Here is a 23,891-nt window from a genome sequence, read left to right on the forward strand (position 1 = left end):
AAGATTTTATTTATTCGTGGAGCGAGTGAGTGTACTAGCAGCTGGGAGGGCCAGAGAGGGAGGGAGAGAGGAAGCAGCAGACGCCCTGCTGAGCAGGGAGCCCGACCCGGGGCTCGATCCTAGGACCCTGGGATCATGACCTGAGCCGAAGGCAGACTCTTAACGAGCTGAGCCACCCGGGTGCCCCCATACATTGTTTCAGAATGTTTTTTTCCTCTTAGTGAATTGTAGATATAAAAATTGTGATTTTTAAATATCAAATAATATATGTCTATAAATATAAGTTGTTATAATATTTCATTCTGTAAATGTGTGATAATTTAACTTATCAATCCATTGCTCATGGATATTTAGTTGTTTTTTATTTTTCACTGTTACAGCAGAGCTACAGTAGATATTCTTGCACTTACAACTTTGTGCATTTGTTTTTTACCTTTCTCCCTTATTTTTTAAAACTTTTAGTTACATGTAATACATAATAAACACATTCTTATATTTCATTAGACTGTTACAGGTAAAGTGCAGTCCGTAATTCCACTTTCTCTCCAGAGGTGACTACAGTAATTAGTTTGGAGCATTTACATGCATCTATATAAACTTATAGACAATATACAATAAATAGAATTTTCTTTCTTTTTTTAACCTAAATGCATGTTTCATTGTGCAACTAGATTTTTTCATCTAAAATATTTTAGGGATGCTTGGCTGGCTCATTTGGAAGAGCATTCAACTCTTGATCTCAGGGTCATGAGTTTGAGCCACACATTGTGTGTAGTGATTACTAAAAAAATAAATAAACTTTAAAAAAAATTAAAATGTTTTAGATGTATGGAATTACCGATCATTATGTTGTACACCTGAAATTAATGTAATATTGTTCATCAGTTATACTTTAAAAAAAAGGAATAAAATTAAAAAATATGTTTTTGAGATCTGTATCATTATAAATGGTGGCTACTATATTCCTTTTAAATACAGCATAGAATTCTGTAATATGGATATTCTGTGGCTCATTTAGGTATTCCCTTTTGGTGAGCATTTAGGTTCATTCCAGTTTTTTACTATTATGATAATACTGCAGTGGATAACTTTGTAAATGCCTCAGGCACATGTATGGAATATTGAGTAGTAGAATGTTCTAGATCATGTGGTTTGTACATTTTAGATTTTAATATTTATTGCAAATTGCCCTCAAGAGTAACTGTACTGTTTTACACTTCTGGTCATGTATAAGGCTACCTATCTCCCTATATTTGTCTAATTAATTTAATTATGTCTTTAAGATTGATTTCCCAAAATGGAATTGCTGGTTCAAAGTCTGTAAAGCTTTCATATTTTGGCACATTTCTTCCAGACTACACTTCAGAAGATTACCTATTTATAATTTACCAGCAGTAGAAGTATAAATTTAACCCATGAATTTAATATTTATCCATCTCAGAGACAAGAGGTTTCTTAGTGTTATTTTAATTTGCATTTCTTTGCTTATCGAAGTGGAACGTCCTTTCATAAAGTTATCATTTGTATTCATTCTGTCAATTCTCTAGAGGTTCATTGTTGACCTATTTTTAGCTAGATGTTCCTAATCAGGGTTGAAAGAGCTCATTATACTAAGAATTTTATTTTTTGAAAAATTTTTTATAGTAAAAATGTTAATCCTGTGTGTCTGTGTTGGAAGTATCCCCCCCCCCAAGTTTGCTGTAGTATTTTTTTAAGATAAAAGTTTTAACTTTTATATCATTAAAGCAGTCTTTTTCTTTGTGGTGGTGATTCTCAGCTGGAGTACTTTTCAAGATTACAAAAATATTCACCTACATTTTCTTCCATTATTTTCGTGGTCTAAATTTTAAAAATTCAAGTCTTTAATCCATCTTGGATTCATTCTGTTATAGGTGTGAAACAGGGATCTAAATAGTTATTTTTCTAAATTATTAACTGGTTGTCCTTACAGCATTATCCAGTCTGTCCTTTCTCCATTGACTTAAAAAAATGCACCGTTTATCACATAATACATTTTTGTCCATGCTTTTGTCTGTTTCTAGATTTTCTGTCATCTTCTTTTGTCTGTTTTTTTGGTTTGTTTTAGAAAGTTTTATTGGGGATTTAATTGGCATACACAAACTTCCTTTATTTGAAATATACAATTTGATAGGTTTTGGCATATGCCTACACCCTTGAAATCATGGTCAAGACAATGTCCCTTAGTATCTTTACTCCTGCTTCTCTGCCCCATCTCCTGACAATCTGCTTTTTTTTTAATTGAGATGTAAGTAACATATAATATTATATGATTTCAGGTGTACAACATAGTTATTTAGCATTTATATACATTACAAAGTGATCACCAAGATAAGTCTAGCTACCAGTTGTCACCGTACAAAGTTGTTATTTATAATTTATATTCCTTAGGCTGTGCATTCATATCCCTGTCTTATTTATTTTATAACTGGAGGTTTGTACCTTTTAATCTCCTTTCCTTATTTTGCCCATCCTCCCACTCCCCTTCCACCCGTCAGCCATCTGATTGTTTTCTGTGCCTGTTTTTTTTTTTTTTAAAGATTTTATTTATTTATTTGACAGAGACAGCCAGCGAGAGAGGGAACACAAGCAGGGGGAGTGGAAGAGGGAGAGCAGGCTCCTAACGGAGGAGCCTGATGTGGGGCTCGATCCCAGAATGCTGGGATTATGCCCTGAGCCGAAGGCAGATGCTTAACGACTGTGCCACCCAGGCGCCCCTGTTTTTTTTTTTTTTTTTAATTTGTTTTGTTGTTTAGATTTCTCATAGAAGTGAAATCATATGGTATTCGGTACAAGTCCCTGTGGTTTTAGGTAGTGTAGATTATAACTGGAATGACAAGTCCTTCTTCGTTATTTTTCTTTAAAAAAGTTCCTGGTCATATTAGTAAAGGAAGTAAGTGTATGTTGGCATATATCTGAATTTATTATTGAGCCCCATTTAGCATTCTTATTTGTGTGGTGGGATCAGGGAATGATATGATCTTTTTCTTGAATTCTTATGATGCTTTTTCCGTAGCCACTCTTGGAGTCTGTGCCTTACGAAGAAGCACTGGCAAACCGCCGGGTCCTTCTTAGCTCTACGGAAAGTCGAGAAGGCCTTGCACAACAGGTATGGCACCTGGCAAATCATGCTACTTGTTAAAAGAGCATAAATGTTAAATCCCCTGCAGAAGGCTTTTAACATAGAACAATTTAAGAGGCTATATAAGTAAACATGTAAAATTAATGGTTTAACACATGCTAAAAAGCACCATAAGTATAATTCATTGAAGAATGTTTGTTGATACTTTAAATAAGTCATCTTGATTCAGTTGGTGTTGTGGTTGCCACTAAAGTAATAGCAACACACTTGGGACACAGTGATTCTTTTTTTCTCTAGGCACTAGATTTAAATGTCAGGAATAATAAGGCAAAAAAGGGGAGGGAGCTAGAGACTCTGACTTATTTTTATTTCTCAAATGATCAGTAATGAAACATTTCCAATGTTCAGTCAGTTGGTCAGTTGAATTTGGGGGCTAGGTGGAGGTACGAGGGACTGACTTTTCCAGAAGTTGGTGCCCACTGACAGTGGTTTAGCTTTTGTCAGAGACTTATTCCCTTCAACGGCAGGCTAGCCTTAAGTTTTGTAAGTATTTATCTTAAAAGAGACTGCAGATAAATTCACCTGAGACTTTATTTTGTCTCTGCTGGCAGATATCACTTATCTTTTCAACATTAACATGCTGGGATGTTGGAACTGAAAATTTAATTCAGAGAGTAATTCCCGAAAAACAAAAATTCCTGGCATAAACAATCAAATGGAGAATACTTTAAAAATTGATTTTCAATTTTCTTCTTATTTTATGTAAGGGAAGTAAGGCTCAAAGAAATGAAGCAGCTTTTACCCAAGGTAGCTAGTAAGTGGGGAGAGCTGTCTGGCTTCAGAGCTGTTGCTTTTCCCAGGCCATGGTTGACCAGCTGCAGGCTAGTCTGATAAGCACTCCAGGCGTCACTTCCTGCCTCTCTGAAGTGATGATAATATCTGCCTTTCAGGGTCGTGTAAGGATTAATTGAGCCAAGGGGAGGCAGTGTGATACAGTGAAAAGAATCAGAGTTGTGAGCCAGACAGATGGAGTCCCAAATCCTTGCTCTGCCATTTGCTGGCTTAGCAGGTGGTTTAGCTGCTGGGAGCTTTAGTCTGCTCTTTGAGAAATGAGAATTGAAGGACTGTGAAGCTTCAGTGGGATAATGGCAGGAAAGTACCATGAACAGTGTCTGCTGCATGGTAATTGTTCAACATGATAGTTGGTAAAGCATTTGGAATTCACTGTAAGCTTGCTTTTATTTTCATGTAATTCTCAAGCTTTTATTTGTCCTGAGAATTAATTTTTTATACTAATTGAATAGAGTATAACATACTTTAAAAAAGCATACAAATAATTAATGTATAGTTGACCCTTGAACAATGTGGGGGTTTGGGGCATTGACACCCCCTCTTCCCCGTGCAGTCGAAAATCCATGTATAACTTTTGACTCCCCAAAAACTTAACTACTAATAGCCTACTGTTGACTGGAAGCCTTACTAATGAAATAAACAGCTGATTAATACATATATATTATGTGTATTATATACCACATTCTTACAATAAAGTAAGCTAGAGAAAAGATGTTAAGAAAATCATAAGGAAGAGAAAATACATTAATAGTACTGTACTGTATTTATTGAAACAAATTCTTATGTAAGTGGATCCATGTAGTTCAAACCTGGGTTGTTCAAGGGCCAACTGTATATCTCAGTGAATTTTCACAAGAAAACATACTGATGTGACTAGCACCTAGATAAAAGCTTTTTAAAAGAACATTTCTTTATGTAAGATATACCTTTAAAAAAAATTGCCAGAAGTCTTCCTCATGCTCCTTTCCAGTTATTACTCTCCCTGCCCCCAAAGAGAACCATCATCCTGCATCCTAGCACAGTGGATTAGTGGAAAGTTCGGTAAATGGACTTTTCATTCAATGAGGTTATATAATATGTATTTTTTCAGGTCTGGCTTCTTTTATCCAACATGTTTGTAATACTCATCCATGTTAGTAATTTTAATCTGTCCATTTTCATTGTTGTTTAGTATTCTACTGTGTGAATAGGCATTACTCTTTTTTACTGCCTATGAGTATTTGGGTAGTTTCAGGTGTTTGGCTGTCCTGGTGCTACCGTGAGCGTCCTTACACATGTCTTCTGGTAAACATGCGCACTGTTCTATCTACCTGGAAGTAGAATTGCTGGGACGTAGGGTATGATGTTGTCAGCTTTAAAGATCCAGCCAGTTTTTCAAAGTGTGTGTCCCAAATTCCAGTCCTCCCAGCACTAGATGGTAGTTGCATATTTGCTCCACAAATACGCCCACCTTTGTATTTTCTGTCTTTTTAATTGTAGTCATGTGGGTGGTTTTAAATTGCTTTTTCTTGATAGTGACATTGAATACCTTCTTTTTCATGTTTTTAATCTTGTTCAATGTCTGTTCAGGTCTTTTTTTTTTTTCCCTATTTTTCTACTGGGTTGTCTATCTTTTTCTTACTAATTTGTAGAAGATTCTTTATATTCTAGATAATAGTCCTCTGTTGGATACATGCTTTGCAGATGCCTTCCATTTTGTGGCTTTCCTTTTCGCTCTATTAATGATATCTTTTGATGAATAGAGATTTTAAATTTTACTCTCCACTTTCTCAGTTTCTGGTTGTGCTTTTTGTATCTTGTTCAGTATTTCCTTTTCCCTGTTTAGCAATCAGGCTTTTTTGTTTTTACTTCTGGGAGGTAGTTGGGGGTTGATGTTCTGTGAAGCCTTTCTTGAGCCACTAAGTTTTATCTGCATCATCCTCTAAGGTGCAGAATTCTATTGCTTTTCAAGGTTCAGCAGAGTTTGGAAAAGATCTCTAAACTGGAGCAGGAAAAAGAGCATTGGATGTTGGAAGCACAGTTAGCCAAAATCAAGCTGGAGAAAGAAAACCAGCGAATTGCAGATAAGCTGAGGAGTACGAGCAGCGGGCAGGGCCTCGGGCTGGCCCAGGAAAATGCCACGGGGGTGAATGTGGCGGGCCAGGAAGAAGCCTCAGCCAAGGCTGTGTTGGAGCCTGCTCAAAGCACCAGTCTGGTAAGTGTCGTCCTCTTTTTTTTAATGCCAGTTGTTAAGAACTTAACATAGTGTTTGGTGTTAACTGTCTAAATTTCATGTCAGTGAGGGGCCCTTGGGTGGCTCAGTTGGTTAAGCATCTGACTCTTGATTTTTTTTTTTTTTTAAGATTTTATTTGTTTATTTGACAGAGAGAGAGAGAGACAGTGAGAGAGGGAACATAAGCAAGGGGAGTGGGAAAGGGAGAAGCAGGCTTCCCGTTGAGCAGGGAGCCCAATGCAGGGCTCTATCCCAGGCCTCTGGGATCATGACCTGAGCAGAAGGCAGACGCTTAACGGCTGAGCCACCCAGGCACCGCTGACTCTTGATTTTGACTCAGGTCATGATCTTAGGGTCATGGGATCGAGCCCTTCATCAGGCTCTGTGCTCAATGGGGAGACTGCTTGAGATTCTCTCACTCCCTCTCCATCTGTCCCGCCTCTTGAATGAATGAATAAAAATAAATAAATAAATAAATAAATAAATAAATAAATAAGTAAGTAAGTAAGTAAGTAAGTAAGTAAAATGTCAGTGTAAAACAGGTATAATCCACATGTTCTAGAAAGAGCTAGTGGCAAGCAGGATGCCTCCTTCAAAAAGCTATTCCGTTATATTTCCTTTGATTTTACATGAGACTTCCCCATGGTGAGGATGGACTGTATTCCTGGAAAAGATCTAGCAAGTAAAATTAAAGGTTTATTCTGTTTTTCCATAGAAACATTTGTAATATGGGGTTATGTTCTGACCAAGGGCTTGAATATCTACCTTTTCATGAAATGGCCACAAATACCATTTTAAACGAATTATATGGTTCCTAGAAAGTATAAAGCTTTACAACATACATATAATACAGAAATCCATCAGGTTATCTTACAACCTTTTCTTTCTTTCTTTCTTTCTTTCTTTCTTTCTTTCTTTCTTTCTTTCTTTCTTTCTTTCTTTTAAAGATTTTATTTTTTATTTATTTGACAGAGAGAGAACACAAGCAGGGGGAACAGGAGAGGGAGAAGCAGGCTCCCCACTGATCAGGGAGCCCAATGTGGGGCTTGATCCCAGGACCCTGGGATCATGACCTGAGCTGAAGGCAGCTGCTTAACTGACTGAGCCATCCAGGCACCCCTGCAATCTTATATTTCTTGCTTTATTTTTAACTGCAGTGATTGAGAAGGTGAAGAAACATCAATATTGGAGCTATTAATTACTTCAAGTAACTTCAGAGTTACTTTAAGAAAAGTTTTCTAATTAAAATCTGCCTATAGTAAAAAAAAAATTTAGAAAATCTAGGAAAGAAGAAAACAGGGAAAAAAACCCTCATAATCAGAAATATGCCTTATTAGGTACATTTTCTTTCTTTCTTGAAGGTCTTAGGGTGAGCTGTAGTGCTTCTAGAAAGCCCTGTCCTAAGGCGCTTGACTTTACTCTCCCTGTAGCTCACTGATGCAATGGAAGGGCAAGGCGTGGTCCTTCTCAGATTTACCTTGCATCTGATTCAGGGCATCCCTGATAGTGAAACATACAAACCAGCATTTATTTTCAAGATGTATATAGATCCTATTGCATTTTAACAGTGTCAGAAACTCAGTTTATTATTAATTTCCTAGATGTGATACTGGTACTATTATTTACAAAGTACTTAGGTAAGGTATCGTAATATGTGCGGTTTACTTTCAGATTGTTCAGAAAAAAATATATATATATACAGATAAATAAACCAAATATAGCAAAATGTTAATTTTTTTTTTTTTTTAAAGATTTTATTTATTTATTCGACAGAGATAGAGACAGCCCTAAGAGAGGGAACACAAGCAGGGGGAGTGGGAGAGGAAGAAGCAGGCTCATAGCAGAGGAGCCTGATGTGGGGCTCGATCCCATAACGCCGGGACCACGCCCTGAGCCGAAGGCAGAGGCTTAACCGCTGTGCCACCCAGGCGCCCCAGCAAAATGTTAATTATTAAGTGTAGATGGCAGGTATACAGATATTTCTTAAACTTTTTCCCCCCAACTTTCTGTGTGTTTGAAACTTTTCTTAATAAAATATGGGGAGAAAAAAAGAATTAAAATTTTTAGTAAAGCAAAAAAACATAAACTGTACTTCTTAGGGTTTTGACCTGTGTGGACACCATGCTCACAGGATGATCCTATAGTGACCCGCTAATCACAGGGCTGAGTCCCAGACACGAGTCCTGCACGTTGCCTCTGGCTAGGGGAAGTGGACTGACTGCCTAGGGCCACATTCAACACACATAGCGGGATGTTGACATCTGTTCAGGTACCTTCTGGGAAAGTGCAACCCCGCCACCACTCATCTTTGGATTTCCCTTCAGAGTCTGTCTCACCGATTGGGTCAGACCTTTCTCCCTCTGGTCTGATTTTTTCTTGCTCCCCCCTCTCTTTCGGCTTCCCTGCATCTGTTCCTTCCCTCAGCTTTCACTTGCACTAGCAGTAGAGTCGCTGGTTGGGCCAGACTAGACCAGGAAGAGTGCTTGTACAACAGTGATGACTGTAGTGATCATGCCCCAGCCATGGTGCTGCGGACTTTGAGTACGTTAACTAGTCCTCACATAGATCCCATAAGATTGTGGGTACCATCATATCTCTATTTTGTAGATGAGACTGGGGACAGAGAGGTAAAATAACGCAGCTGAAGTCACACACTTGATAAGTTACGGAACTAGGATGGAATCCAAGGTATCTGGGGCCATACCTCCCCCCGCCTTTAACCATGGCCTTGTACTCTGATCAGTGTCAGAAAACAGATCAGCTGACATAAACTCATTTGTTTATTGCTTGCCTTTCTTGAAGTGCTGGGAGTTGGCAGTATTGGTGTATTTAAGTCATTAATGTCAATTGCTGAAAGTTCACGACTGTCTTTATTTGAACATCTTCAATGGCAAGCATGGTTCTTAGGTATGTAAGTGAGAAGGATTTCCAGGGACATGGGAAACCTTTAGTGTTGAGCACTATTGGGCCATGAGTGGTGATGATATGTTTGTGTTTGGTGAGTTTGGAAGTCACTGTTACTTTAAGTAGTCTGTCCAGTTAGCATGTGTGTACATGGCCTTGATTTCTTCTGTTTGCATCTCTTAAGAGTCTCTTTCCTCCCACCCACCTCATAAGATGCTATCAGAGTAATTTTCCTAGAGTATATTACTGATTATGTACTCTCTTGTTTCTAGATTTCTGATGGCTCCCTGTATCTATAGAATATAATCCACTCATTTGTTTGGCATTCGAGGTCTGTGGATACCTTTTCCAGACTACCTTTCTTGCCCTCTCTTCTACATTTCTTTGTTCGAAGCCAAACTGAGCTCTTCGCTGATAACATTCTTTGCATTTTTGCTTCCCTGTCTTTGTTCAAGCTGTTTCTTTTGGTATCTGTTCATCTATAACCCCCATCACCTGTATACTCACATGCTTTTGCCTTCTAACTTTCCTGAATTCAGAATTCTAACCCTGATTTCAGGTACAGTTGAGGTGCCACAGTTTCTGTGAACCCCAGTTTGGGGTATTGTCTATGATGGTTAGGATTAGAGAACTAAGACATGATGGGCCTCTTCTCATTTTTCACAGTCAGTCTTTGTAGCTTTCCATCTAAGGGAGCACAAGCATGAGTAGACATCTGTGGAGTGCTGTGGGGTCACAGAGGAGGCCGCTGGAGGGCTCAGGGAGGATGGCACAGAAGAGGTAACATGAATGGCTTTCAAAAGTGAACAGGAGTCCAAGGCAGGAGAAGAGTATTTCAGGCCAGAAGGGTTTCACCATGTAACTCTCCTTCCCTCCTGTAGTGGCAGATTCTTGCCAAAAACAGCACAGAGACCATTAAGATAAAAAAAACGATGGAGCGGCGCCTGGGTGGCACAGCGGTTAAGCGTCTGCCTTCGGCTCAGGGCGTGATCCCGGCGATCTGGGATCGAGCCCCACATTGGGCTCCTCTGCTATGAGCCTGCTTCTTCCTCTCCCACTCCCCCTGCTTGTGTTCCCTCTCTCGCTGGCTGTCTCTGTCTCTGTCGAATAAATAAATAAAATCTTAAAAAAAAAAAAAAGATGGTGTTTTCTGTCTTCCTTGATGTTTCTCCTTTTCAGCCTTTCTTTTAGCCCCCTGCCCCCACCTGCTCCTAGTGAACTTTACTGAACTAAGTACGCAGCTCAGTGTGTCCTTCCGTTCTCTCATCTTCCTTTTGGGTGTCAGGAGCAAGTCTGTGCCCATTTTAAAATTAACTGACTAAGGAAGCTCATCTTACAAGCCCCCGGAAGATTAGTTTGGTTCAAGCACCTTGGAGCTGAAAAAGTTACATCAGATAGAAACATCCTTTCTAACCCTATGGCGCTTCAATAGTTGAATGCATAGTATTTGTCATTAAAATACCTGATAGTGTAATTTGAGCTTTCAGCCACCTGCCAGTTTATCATAATAAAAGATGGCAGTAACCTCAAGAAAGGAAAAGCACGGAATAATACACATTTCTGGTTCTTGCTGGAATTAAAAAGCACTCGTAAAATTTTAAATACATATTTTATGTATAAAGAGAGTACATGTACACTGTAGATAATTAAAAACTACAGAAGGGCAAAAGAAGAAAAAAGTTGACATGCTCCTGAATACCCAAGCAACTACCATTAACATTTTTCCTGCCAAATTTCACACACAGTTGATATTGCTATATAAAATTTCAGACCTTTTAGGGTAATGTGAATACACAAACATTTATCCTATTATTAGAAATCTATATAAACTTAGTTGTTGATTGCATAGTATTCTACATAAAATATACCTTAGTTTACCTGTAAATGGACATTGGTTATAATTTTTACTATTTTAAATACCATCTCCTTTTATGCATAAGGTTTTCTCTGCATCTCAGATGATGTCTTTAGGATGTATTCTCAGAGTTAGAGTTCAGTAGGCCAAAAGGCCTGAACGTTTTAGAGTTTCTTGACCTTTTAATGCCAAACTGTTTTCTGAAAAGGCTGAATCAGTTTGCACTCCCATTAGCATCCATATATATGAGACAATGTTGAAATTATGTACGTCAGGTTTTCCTTCCATTTATATAATACCATTCCTTTGTGGGTCAGTGTGCTGCAACACATTCTCAAACCGTAACCTGGGAGTCAGGGGATAAGGGTGGGGAGACAGAATTTAGATGCACGTTCAGAGTTTCTTTTGCCAAATGTAGTCATATTTGAATATATAAAATTAAATGATTGGCGTGTTACCATAAACAGTTTTTAACTAAAAGAGAAAGACTAATTGCTACTTCTGCGTCAGTGAGTAGAAAATTATGGTTCTTTAAAAAAAAAAGTCTTATAAACGATCCTTTTTACAGCTAGGTGGGCATGACATTCATTAGCATACACTCAGTTGATATATGGTTCACCGTTCAGAGTAATACTCTTGAGATGATTTAGAATCTGTGAACACTCTTCATTGGGTATCAGCTGTGAGAGTATCAGAATCCACCGAAACTGAGTTTCCACGTTTCCTTAAGTTATTGTACCCAAGCACATGCCTTTCCACTTTGGACAATAACCTGAAATCCTCATTCATGACTATCTGTTTTTGAAATCTTAATCCACAAAAGCAAGCTTTAAAAAACTTGGCAGTACTTTAACATGTCTGAAATTACATTTTCTTTTTCATTAATTTAAATCTGAAATGAATACTTACTAATGTCATAACATTATATCAAAAGTGTATTTCTTCTTTCTCCTTTTGAACTTAAGCAGAGTGTTATTTGTGTTTTCTGTTTGGAATGTTCAGTTGTTATGGTCACCATAAAACTGTCTTTACCCCTTCTTGGCTACTGCTTTGGAAATAGGCATAGAAGTGACAAGATGAGTCAAAGCTGTTCTTCCTCTCTCTCTTCCCAGGCAGTTTGTTGGGTTTCAGTGAAAAGGACTACAGGATTTCGGTAGAGGATAGTGATCGTTACCCATTACTGGCTGACGGAAGTAGTGAATGCAGTTAGCTATCTGTAGGTACAGCCTCCTGGCAGGAGAAGACCACACAGGTGATCTTCTAGGTCTGCACTCCCAGTGCACTTACAAACAGTGTGAACTGAGAAGAGAGGAGATAACAAGAGTTGCAGCTATTGTGTTGGAAGTCTGTTCTAAAGCTTTTTTTCCTCTTATGTTCTAGATTGGGATTTTAACCAGGACATCTGACAATGAGGTAATGTGTGCTTGGCGTCATGTTTGTTTGTAAATATTTGGCTGTGTGTTTGTTCACAAAGTCCTGCAGAAGTCAGCTTTGTCCAATTGTTTTCTAACAGTTCTAGCAAATGTGGAGCCAGTGTTTTTCTCCTCCATCCATGGATCCATGTTGCTTTTCTTTCTGGTTCTATTTTAACTGTCACCAACAAATTATAGCCTGTTTTTGTAATTGCCTCGTTGAATGACTTGGCTTGGCAGTTTGACAAGGTGTGGTGGGAGCTTGGCCATCAGCTTGGCTGGTATCCTGCGTGAGGCGGGAGGCATCAGCCTTCCCAGTGGTCAGGCTGGGGAGCAGGGCTTTTCAGGCCCTTGACCAACAGTGTGCTTGCAAGTTCTTTCCAGCCCTCAAGTGAGTGAATCCAGGTCAGATTTGGCTTTTGAGCTTGGAAATATTATAAAATGTAACTTTATAAATAACTGCTGAAGGAACACTGAAGTTCTACAGCTTTCCACTCGGTGTGGCAAGCTGGTAAATATAGTTCCAGTAGGTTGGTAAATTCTTTCATTTCCTTATTGTCCTTTTACTTTAGGTAATCTTGAACTTCTGTATATATTTTTAAACTAAACTCCGTAGTGTACCATTGCTAGAGTAACTAGAAGAAACACTGGTCTGGGACATGGGCCATAAACTGTTCATTACAGAAATAGTTTAATTGGTTAGTGTGTTTAAGAGCGTTAGAGCTGTCTTAAGATAATTTGGGGAAAAAACGAATGTTTGGATTTTAGGGGTTCCAGTAAATGCTCCCTTTCCCCTGCCTTCTTCCACTGAGAGGAGGATGTAGGTGTCGGATGGAGATTTTGAAAGCCAGGTTTGTGGCTTATCAAAGTGGGATGGAGGGACATGGCCCCAGAGGTAGTGGGCCTCCCGGTACTTCACTTCTCCTCTGTTCTTTTGAAGCCCCAACCTTGTTCTGACATTGGCAGGATGCTGATTAAGAGAAATTTGGAATACCTGGTTTGTCTGAAGTTTCTTTGAGGGGTAGGGAAACTATGATTCCCCATCAGGTTTCACATGAAAATGTCCAAAATGTCGTCTTTTTTTTTTTTTTTTCTTCTTCTAGAGTGATGGCCATCTTTTCTAGAACTGCTTCATTTCACTGGCATTTATTTACTTAATTCTGTATGCTCTGTTTAGGTTCCAGATGTGGAATCTCGTGAAGACTTAATTAAAAATCACTACATGGCAAGGATAGTGGAACTGACTTCACAACTGCAGCTGGCTGACAGTAAGTCAGTTCACTTTTACGCTGAGGTGAGTGGAGAGTGAGTGGGATTTGGTGGCTTTTCCCAATCCGGGCAGGAATTAGGTCATTGTCCAGGTCTCCTGCTGTTCACTGGGAGAGAGACGGCCTTGTCTGTGCATCCATGTGAATTTGGTTGGAGTTCATATTGATTGGCCTATATCCAACCAAAAATCTTCATTTCAATAAATACAGGACTGATTTGTCATTTCCAGGTTACTGAAAGATAGGTGAGAGGTGGCCTTTCCTATGGTCACAATATAGATGTTTGGAGAATTTTTATTAGTGATTACTTGTTAGAGAATTACAGGCAGGTAGATATTCATAAGTCAAGGAATTTTCATGCAAAGAAATTAAAAAGCAAAATATGCCTTGTTCTTCTTTTTTAAATACTCCTTAATTTCTAAGTGACAAGTTGTAGAAATGAGTTCCTATGAATGATGAAATGAAAAATGTAACCTTTTTTAACCTTTGCTACATAATTTATTTTATGTTACATTTTCTTCTTCCCTAACCAAATAATTTATTTTCTTAGGAGAATTAGAAAAAAAAAAACTATGTAAGATACTCAATAAAATCATACACGGTTCATTAATTACAAGGGAGAAAATGAAGGAGAAAGTGCAGAAATCAGAGTACGAGACAAGTGATAAGATAGAATGGCTGTCACTCAACATCTAAGAATACCTGCAAGGTATCTGATTTAAAACTTTAAAAGGTCAGTTACAGATGGCAGACGGAGAATTCTAATGCTTTACATTGTTAAAGAAATTGAGAAGGAAAAGACAACACCCTTTATTGGGACTGACTGTATGATTTTCTCCTGTACTGCATACATGGAGAGGCTGATAGGAGGCCAGTTGCTGGAAGTGGAGAGGGACCTTCTGCTTTTTTCCCTGCTGAAATAGTTGATGAGTCTAGCTCCGTGTTGCGCACAAGCTGCCATTACATACCTGTTTGGTAACAGCTGGTTGGGCTGTAGAAAATGGGGAGCACAGCAAACTGGCTGACCTACAGTGGAGCTGCTGTAGTGCTGAGCTTCTGAGCCTGGGTATCGTGTCCTTGTCTGGGTCCCTTGCTGCCTTCTGAGTTAATATCTCAGACTTGATTGCCATCGCCATGAAGACCCATAACTTGCAAAACTGTCTCCCTCCTTTTCAGGTGTGGTGCTGAGCACACAGTAGATGTTTGGTTAATAGATGGTGGTTGATTTGACTGGTTGAACTTTCCTCAAATTCTCTTGTGAGGAATGAAATGAGTAGCTGGGGAATATCTGAGGCTCTTTTATTTCCAAGAGATTTGCTTATCTTGGTAAATGTCTTCAGCACAATGTGCTACGAGAATTTTTACATCGTCCTAGTTTTTCCTTGTTTATAAACAGGAAGTGGTGACCCCTCCGTATGACTTTGCTGGAATGGTTAGTCTGAGCATCTGATGTCGACACAACATTCAGATATGTCTCAGCAGATCCTCCTTGTCAGTCACGTGGCCTTATTAAAAGTGTAGTGACCCTTTTAGTGGCACACCGTCTTTGAACAGTTGTGAGAAACAGAATTTTTTTTTTTCCTCCTTGATCAGCTCTGTCTCTGTATAGCCTAGCTTTGGTAGAGAATCCCAAAGAAAGTAGCTGGGATCTTTGCATTCCTGCACTCATTACGTTCTCCCCATAGATTGAGCCTAATCTGTAGCCTGGGACTGTAAAGCTTTTATTGTTCTGTAATGTGGTCTCTAATAGAGGACTTTAAACACAAGAAAAGTACCTTAGGATTCATATTGGCATTGATAACTTTTGAAATAACCACTTCCATTTTCATCTGGTGTGAGTATAAAGGAATCCTGGGTAAATGTAAAAAAACTTCTTAAGGGGTGCCTGGCTGGCTCAGTCAGAATGTGTGACTCTTGATCTTGGGGTTGTGAGTTTGAGCCCCAGGTTGGGTATAGAGATTACTTAAATATTAAATCTTAAAACAACAACGACAACAAAAAACTTTTTAAGTTTTTTGTATCCACTGGTCATCAGGCTAGAACTAGGAGAAACCTTGATGAGCTTGGGTTAGTAGACTTTTTTGCTTATTAAAGTGGTGAGAGGAGGACCACATCTTCTGTGTACTTCAGTGTGTGGTACAGGCCTGAAGTGAATTTGGTTTGGGGAAATGCCCCCTGAGGTAATGGGATGTTTTTCTGATTTAACAGTGCCGAGCACTCTCGAAGAGACTGGCCTTGGCTGAAAAGTCTAAAGAGGCATTGACAGAAGAGATGAAAGTAGCCGGTCAGAACATCAGCAGACTCCAGGTGGGTTCAGAAGTGTCTCCTACTCGGGCTTAATACGGTTTTCACTGGAAGTGCTGGGGCGGCAGGGTCAGCATTTCCTTTCCAAAGTAGTGCCCTTCGCCCTCTAGACATACATTTTTCTAACCAGTTTATTTCTAACTCATTTTAAAGTAATATCTTACTTATGTCAGGTGAAAAGTTGTATATTGCTTGTTTCTCTGACTTGATTTTATTTTAAATAGCTGTGTAGTCAGCATTTCCTTAAATGATACTTCATACCCCCCCCCCCCCATTAATCCCTGTTATGGCGGGCTGTGCTCTTGTTCTCTTCACATGACTCTCGTCCTTCTTTTTACTGTTCCATAAAACTGACCTAAACTGAAAGCTAGGGCTGCAAAATATTCTTCCTTACTTACTGCTTTGTTTTAAAGCCTTGTTTCCAGAAAGCCTATATTAAATATAAACATGATAGAGGTGAAGAAAAAACACATCAGTACAATAACCCCTGCTTCCTCCTAGTTTCAGTGAGTTTATCAGATTAGCTCGGAGCACAGGATTAGATTTTAAGGGGCTGGAGAAAGCAGAGAGATGGGAAGACAGACAAAGGGAGGGTCCTGCCCTGAGGGCTGAGGGCCATGAGCCAGCAGGTACTGGGCTGGTGGGAATGTGCCAGAGACAGACTTGCCCACCTCACCAAGGGCTCTGGAAAACTTGAAGGGGTTTGGAAAGATAATGTAGTCCTGTTGTTTCTTTGTGACAATTTTATACCTGATGTAGAAGGACAGTCTTTTTGCAAAGAGATTTGATTCAGAACATATTTGAAGGCTGAAAAGAAGAAAACCTTTCCTCCCATTTGTTTTAATTTTGTGCTCTTATTAGACCTGTGGCTTGTCCTTCATGTTAATTGATCAGATAGGGCATCTTGATAGGTTGCCTTTCTCAAATTCCTTCTGTAAATTAAAAAACTTTGGAGTGGTGTGACTAGTGGGGTTTTGATTTTTCTCTTTTCCCTCTGTTCCTTTGCCATTTAGGATGAGCTGACAACTACCAAGAGGAGTTATGAGGATCAGTTAAGTATGATGAGTGACCACCTGTGCAGCATGAACGAGACATTATCTAAACAGAGAGAAGAGATTGACACACTGAAGATGTCCAGTAAGGTAGGGAAGGAAAGGGAGGGAGTCTCTCTGCAATATAATATGTAATGTATTTAATATAAGGTATTTCATTGCTGTGCATTTCAGGAGCAAAGGTTAAGAGATTTCAAGTGTTTTTAAATGATTTTTCTTCATATTATTTGTCCTCTTATCCAAAAGTAAAATTCAGTTTCTGTGACTGAGTTGTAGGTTGAGAGAAGTTCTGACCTCTAAGGCCTAATACTGTGTCCTTTGATTTTTGGCATTTTTGGCATTTCTGTTACTGTTTTATCATTTAAGGGGACTTTTAGGGAGGTTATGATGGGGATTGTTTTTTTTTTTTTTAACAGGAGTCTAAAATGGTACTATTGAAGAATCACCTTCTTAAGCAGATTTATTTTCATACACATCCATATAACCTAGGAATGTCTTTTCCTTTTCCAGAAATTTCTTTTGATTTCATTTCCCATAAAGCCACTGCTTGTCCAGGCTGGGTCAGTAGATATTGGTAGTACCTGTATGTTGAAGTGTGTATCTGCATATCCTATGTCTATTGTTGGACATGATATGTATGCTCTTTTACCGGGAAAGGTAGGCTTCAGGAAGCCAGGGACTTGGTTTCATGCATCATCTCAGATGCTTCGCACGTTTTGTAACTCAGACAGTATGTACCACTGCCAGCGGGGATATACGGTCTGTAACCTGTGCTCTTTGAAATCTACTGTTGCCTCTCACTGACCTAGCAGCCATGTACTGAGTTCCTTCTATGTGCTGGCGCTGGGGAGGAAATGGAGATGAACACACCATAGCGTGATTTTAGCATCGGCTAGTGGTGGTGAGGGCAGCATTCTGCTCAGTTGGTGTCTCCTTGGAAGATCTGTCATGTGAGTGCATTGGAATCCGCAAATTGTGATATTGTTTTTCCGTGTAGTTTCATGATCTTGATCGGCCTCTGGCTACTTTGGAGAGAGCAGGCGAGCATCTGTGATTCTTTCCTGGGGCATCTTGTGATGACTGTAGCCAGACAGTGTGGTTTTGATTATAGTTCTCTGGTTACTTGTGCTTCAGGAAATGAGCTTGGAGGCGATGATGAGTAGGGGAGCTGGTCCTTTTGAATCTTGCGTCCTGCAACTCCTTTGGCCTCTTTCTTGATGTTCCAGCAGGGCAACAGTAGTTCACAGGCTATATTCCTAGTCATGGTAGAAAGCACATACATGCATTAGTTTGAATATTAGGAGAAAGCCTGTTTTAACACCTAACATTTGGAAAGAAGTAATAGTGATTATAGGGAAGCTTTACAGACTCTAGAGCTGCAGGAGGCATTTGGTTCTGAACTGAGAAGGATTCATGTTGAGTCCAGCAAAGTTCATTGTCCGGAGGAGGCTGTATTGCAGCTACTTTAGAAGTTAGGGAATTTTCAAGTCCTCTCAGAACTTTGTAATCTAGTCCTTAAAATATGTGTCATTAATAAAACACAGAGCTCGTTTATTCTGTTAACCTTTTTATGATCAATCCGTGATCCCCGTATTTTGCACCCTCCCTGCCCAGTTTGTTAGTAATTTAGATTGTTGGAGCATCATTTTATGGCAGAGTTGACATGGTCTCCATTGGATGCCAAGTAAACATCTTGGAACCATTCGTTGGCTATCATCTTGTTATTAATGCTTGTGTTCTGCAAGCATTAACCACATACACGACAAAAATGTATTTGTACCTAACAGTTAAGTATAGGAATTGAGTTACAATGTTTTCTTAAAAAGTAAACATTACTTTCTTAAAAAGAAAGAAGAGAAGTTACATAAAACTGGAAAGTCCAAATCTCCATATGTGGGGGGACTGGGAATGAGTTAAGACATCTGCCCTTACATCATTTTCAGCCAGTATCTGAGCTTCCTTTTTCAGATCATTACCACTGGGGGGTTAGTTGGCACATATTCAAAATTAGTATCTATTAAGACCTCTTCAGAAGGTATTTATTAAGCAACAAAGAAACCTGTTTAGGCTAAAAATTTTTATCCAGTGTCTGATATCAATAAACTTCCTGTCTTTGGAACAAAATGAATATTTGAGGTTTGATAAATCCTTTGTTTTCTTCCTTTGTCGCTGATCCCCAGTTCTCAGGGGCATAGCATCCATGGAAGTAGAGAGTGGGGGAGTTAAAAGTAACAGACTGCTTTTTGATTAAGTGTTTGGGACCCAAGGTTATCAGCTGTTCTCCCTCTTGGAAGCTAAAATTTTCTAAAGAGAAGTATGGCCTTCCAGACAGCTTGGCCTATAAAGTAGGAGTTATTTTTCTAGACGTTTGTGTTCTTATTGTTGATATTTTTCTTTGCACAGGGAAATTCTAAAAAGAACAAGAGTCGATAGTTTACACATAGATGGTTGGCGACTTCTTTCCAAAGCTGCTACTGTTGCACGGAGCTCCAGGACCCAGACCCCTCGTCCAGTGTCCATTGCTGGCCGCCTTCAGGAAGCTGGGGTGTTGTTGGACCTAGTAAACTAGTCAGTGTTGTAAATGGCCTTGAAACATTTAAAATATATTTGTAACCAGTAAGGCAATTACAGAATTTAATGTTGACCGTAAAATGGAGAACAATACATGTACCATGGATATTGTAGGTTTCCTTATGCTGTTTTTACTGTGCACTTTTTAAAATTAGGTTTTAATTTCAGTATGTAAGAACAACAAATATTTTGTATATTTTCAAACTCAATTATATGGTAATCGATTTGGTATCTATGGGATAGATCTATGTTTCTGGATAAAATGCTTAAATTGTCCCAACTGTCATTACTTCTTGCTATTATTGAAAGCAGTCTCCAGATTCTTTTTGAAGACTTATTCCTACTCTCTCTGCCTCTCTCTCTCTCTCAGAGGGGGTGGGTCTTGCAGACTTAACTTTAGATCTCGTGGGTTTATTATCATTGTCTTCAGCTCTTCAGTACCTTCTCTGTGTTGGAATAATAGCTTAAGGAACTTGATGTCAATAAATTCGTACTTCTATCAAACTTCCAGGCTATGAAAATTTGATAAGGGAAACTGAAACCTATTAAAGTATGTTTTACAAAAGTTACAAAATCCCAATGGGCTTAGATATAACCTTTCTAATTCCCCAGATTGTCACAATTGTCTGGTCAATCCTTAATTAAGGCTTTGAGTTTTGCCTTAACAGGTACCTGCCACCATATTTCAGGCTCCCCTTGGTTTAGTTCATCAGCATTGTATCATTTCCGTGTAAACCTCAGGGGTGTCTCTCCCAGCATTCCCTAAATATATTGCTCCTTTCTTCTCAGCTGCTTGTTCCGGCCCATTCCACCCCATGTTCAAGTTCCCAGGTTTGCTCAGGTGTTCCTACAACCCCTCCTCCCCGCCTCCCTACCGGCTGCATCTCCTTTGAGCCTCCCCACTAGCCAGTTGCTAGTCACGCTCCAAAATGCTTTATTCTGCTCTGCCTGATAGCTCATCACCAGCTTCCCTCTGTGCTCAGCACAAAGGCCAACCCTCTGGCTTCTGCCCCATGGTTTCTGCTGTCTGCTGTAGAGAGAGACCCAGTACTCATAGTAATGACAGTGTTGGGATCCTGCCTTGGGGACCTCTGAGTGAATCAACTTAGTCCCATTCTGCTCGGCCTGTCCGGGCTTGGCCCCTTAGCCCTTTCTGTTTTCATGACCTGCTCATTTCCAGTTCTCTAACAGTTGAACCACTGTTTCCACTGCAAGTGAGCCTAGGCCCCCAAACACTGTGGGGAAAAGACCAAATAACCATTGTGATTATCTCCCTCATAAACTTAGGCTTTCTGCCTCCTGACAGGCCTTCAGTGTCCTGTGACAGTCCTTGTGGCATTTGAAGTCTGTTTCTATCCCTCCTTTGGAGGATTTGGGACAGAGAAGTCCTTCCAGTGACTGCCTTATCCCTCTACTTACCACTGCAGCCCACCTCCCAGAAGACGTGTCTCTTTTGTCTAGGCCTCTTAGGGCGTGGAAAGTGCAAAGTGAGAGGTGATTCTAGTCCAGGTGCAGAATCGGGACTTAGAGAGTTGCCTGAAGTCCATGTAGGAGTGAAACTAAACTGGGGGGGGGGGGTCTTTAATCATGCATTGCTTCCTGCAGAAGATGGAGTTTTCAGAAATTACTGAAATGACATATTCTACTTTTTCCTGATGATGTACTACATGCTCATTGTTGAAAATCTGGAAAATGAGGAAAAGTATCAAGAGCGTACATCTCTCAGTAGAGATTCATCTATTAACATTTTTGTTTATTCCTGCTCTTTTTTCATGCATATGTAAAGATGTATGTTTTTAATTGAAATTGGGATTATACGAAATTCCAAATGAAGAAAAAAAGGCTCTTTAGTAGGAAGGGGGTAGTGGTAGCCGCTGCACAACTTAAGGGGGCACTGTTCACCTGGGCAGCCCTGGCTAGGATAGACAGACAGACCCTCCAGGCACAGCTTGAGAAACTGATGAACAGCATGTGTCTTGTTCCATCGTCTTAAACACCACCCTTCATTACGTCGTTGTAAGCAATAGTGTTCACCTTTCAAGCTGATAAAACTGGATTCTCCATTGCTTTTGGTAAGAAACTAACTCTGTAAGTTAAACTAACATACTTTTAATAACAAGACCACTTTCCAAATTCATTATCCATTAAAACAAAAACGCAGCCACACTATTTCTGAACAAAAATGTGAGCAACAATAAGTAAAATGAGGAGCTAGTTAGCTAAGAAAGCCAGCAAAACAGCAAAAAAAACCTCTTTCCACAGGACTATGAATTAAAGTCTACTTTTAATAAAAATCCTCAGACAGAAAAATGTGCGGTTTATAGTTTTGTTTTATGCAGCATTAAACCTGGAAGTTGCTTCCAGCTCTTAAAAGCCTTCAAACTTCTCTGTAACTTTAACATATGAAGAGAGCCACTTGGTTGGTGATGGCTAAGAAACCATCTGGCAGAGCCACCCTGACAAGGAGGTGTCTGTTCTGTGATAGCGGAGGAAGCTTCTGTTCTCCGCTAAGGGCCATGTCCTCGGACACCATGGTGATAAATGGAAAGCTGGTCAGTAGATGGTTGCCTGTGCCTTAAATTTTTAAGCAGTTTAGTAATTAGCTCCACATTAGGAAATTAACTGGCAATCAAAGCATGCGAGCAGGAAAACCCATTATAGCTCCTCCAAATCTTTGAAAGGAAAGTCTATTGAGCATCAGAATAACTGTTTCCCTAAGAGGATTAGAATTGACTCCTGGTGGAAACAGGCTGGGGGCAGTTGTCTTGTTTGTGGGCATAGGGGTCTCGAAATGCCCCTCCCCCACTTCGAACCTTTGTGTTTGTTTTACCAGGAGCTTTAATCTGGACCCACTGCTCCCTAAACCGCAGTGGAATAGCTGAGTGGTGACATACCACAGGTCCAAGAATAGAAACCACGCAGTTTAGTTAACAAGGAACAAAATGTCACTCGTGGCTGGCTCAGAGGCTAGGGAATATTCACCCTCTCTCTTCAGCTTTATTTCTTCAGGACGCCTCTTCTGTTAAACTATCAACATACCTCGGACAGTCATCATGCCGTTTGCGGTCTCCCTGAGCAGCTTCAGATGCCGTGGGGCAGGAAGCATGCTCTTACCCGTGCTCTCCCACGGTGCCTCACAGAATGTTTTGTAGCAGGTGACCAAGAAGTGCTAATTGGATACATTTTAGGAAGCAGGCCAAGCGACTGGCCAACTGCATAGCTCAAGCCACAGCTGAGAGTGTCCCATCCCCAGGATAAAGGATAGCCAGCCTTGGGCCATTCTGAAGTAAGTGATTATCCCCGTAACTGTCATTGATTTTGATTGACATTCTCAGTGAAGATGTGTTTATCTCTGGAAATTTCTATCCAAAGAGCATTCAGGTTTCCTCATGGAGAGAGTTGTTTAGAAATAGTGTGTTCTTCAAACATCAGGTCAGAATGCATCATGTATGTAAAATGGTGATTTCCCCCCCACCCTGTTTCATTTTTACTTTTGTCGAAGCCATCCACTGGGTAATATCTTTTTGAATATAATTTTCCAAAAGCCCTCCCTCTATCTTGAATGAATGTTGTAATATAAATAGAGATTTGTAAAGTTTTTAGAGAGGAATGTTTTTATCAAGCTTGTCCTAAATCTGAAGTCCTCACTTTTCCCAACCATGTCCCGCAGGCATTTCTGCAAACTGGTTTGAATTTATGTTAATGGATCCTGACTGTTTCAGCTGATTTGAGTTTTGTGGAATTCCAAGTTAATCTACTAGGTCATATCTGCAGACACTTTGGGGAGCCTTTGTTAAACAGCATGGAAGTTTTAAATGATTTCTGTGAAAAGTCTGCCAGGAAAAGAAAAACTGTTAATAAAAAGGAGAATGAGTTAGTCTGAGAGTCTACTTATTCTAGAGCAAGGAAAAGAACAGGAAGTGGAGTAAAATGGGCTAAAAACTGGTGATGGGGGACTGTGGTGGCTTAGCTATTGAGGCCAGGCTGAGCTGTACCGCCAGTTTTGGATACAAAGGGGCATTGCCAGAAAAGAGTCTTTGGAAACATGTGGTGGAGTGACAAGAAAGAATTCTGCATGCATGAAAGTGGCCACCTTTGGGGCAACGCTGAGTCACACAGAACGGGGAGGGACAGTCCCTTGTAAAAGAAAAGCGGTTTTCAACCAGCTATATTTGGTCTTTAGAAGATGATAGGCCTGTACGTGTCAAAGTTTCCAAAGAGATTTCTTTCACCAGGTGGGCAACCTACTATTCCAAGCCATACCACTTATTCAAAGATGGTAGAATTAAAAAGGTGCACTCAGAACTCTATTTAAATGTAATGAGGATTGCCATTTGTCAAGTGTACTGTTGCTTCCTGTA

The 23,891-nt window shown here is 39.7% G+C and overlaps 1 protein-coding gene across 1 annotated transcript in view; it reads left to right on the top strand.

Moving 5' to 3' along the window:
- The window catches only part of PPP1R21 (protein phosphatase 1 regulatory subunit 21), a 64,363-nt gene extending 40,955 nt beyond the window's left edge, over positions 1-23,408 (top strand). Inside the window, exons 16-22 of the mRNA XM_045787951.2 lie at positions 3,035-3,127; positions 5,904-6,146; positions 12,304-12,336; positions 13,513-13,629; positions 15,812-15,910; positions 16,921-17,049; positions 19,363-23,408. Coding sequence (XP_045643907.2) covers positions 3,035-3,127; positions 5,904-6,146; positions 12,304-12,336; positions 13,513-13,629; positions 15,812-15,910; positions 16,921-17,049; positions 19,363-19,392 — 744 coding nt within the window. The 3' untranslated portion in view covers positions 19,393-23,408. The remainder of the gene's footprint in view (positions 1-3,034; positions 3,128-5,903; positions 6,147-12,303; positions 12,337-13,512; positions 13,630-15,811; positions 15,911-16,920; positions 17,050-19,362) is intronic.
- The last annotated feature ends 483 nt before the right edge of the window (positions 23,409-23,891 follow it).

Source organism: Ursus americanus, chromosome 7, assembly GCF_024610735.1.
Source record: "Ursus americanus isolate L20-20 chromosome 7, mUrsAme1.1.p, whole genome shotgun sequence".
NCBI classification, from domain to species: domain Eukaryota; kingdom Metazoa; phylum Chordata; class Mammalia; order Carnivora; family Ursidae; genus Ursus; species Ursus americanus.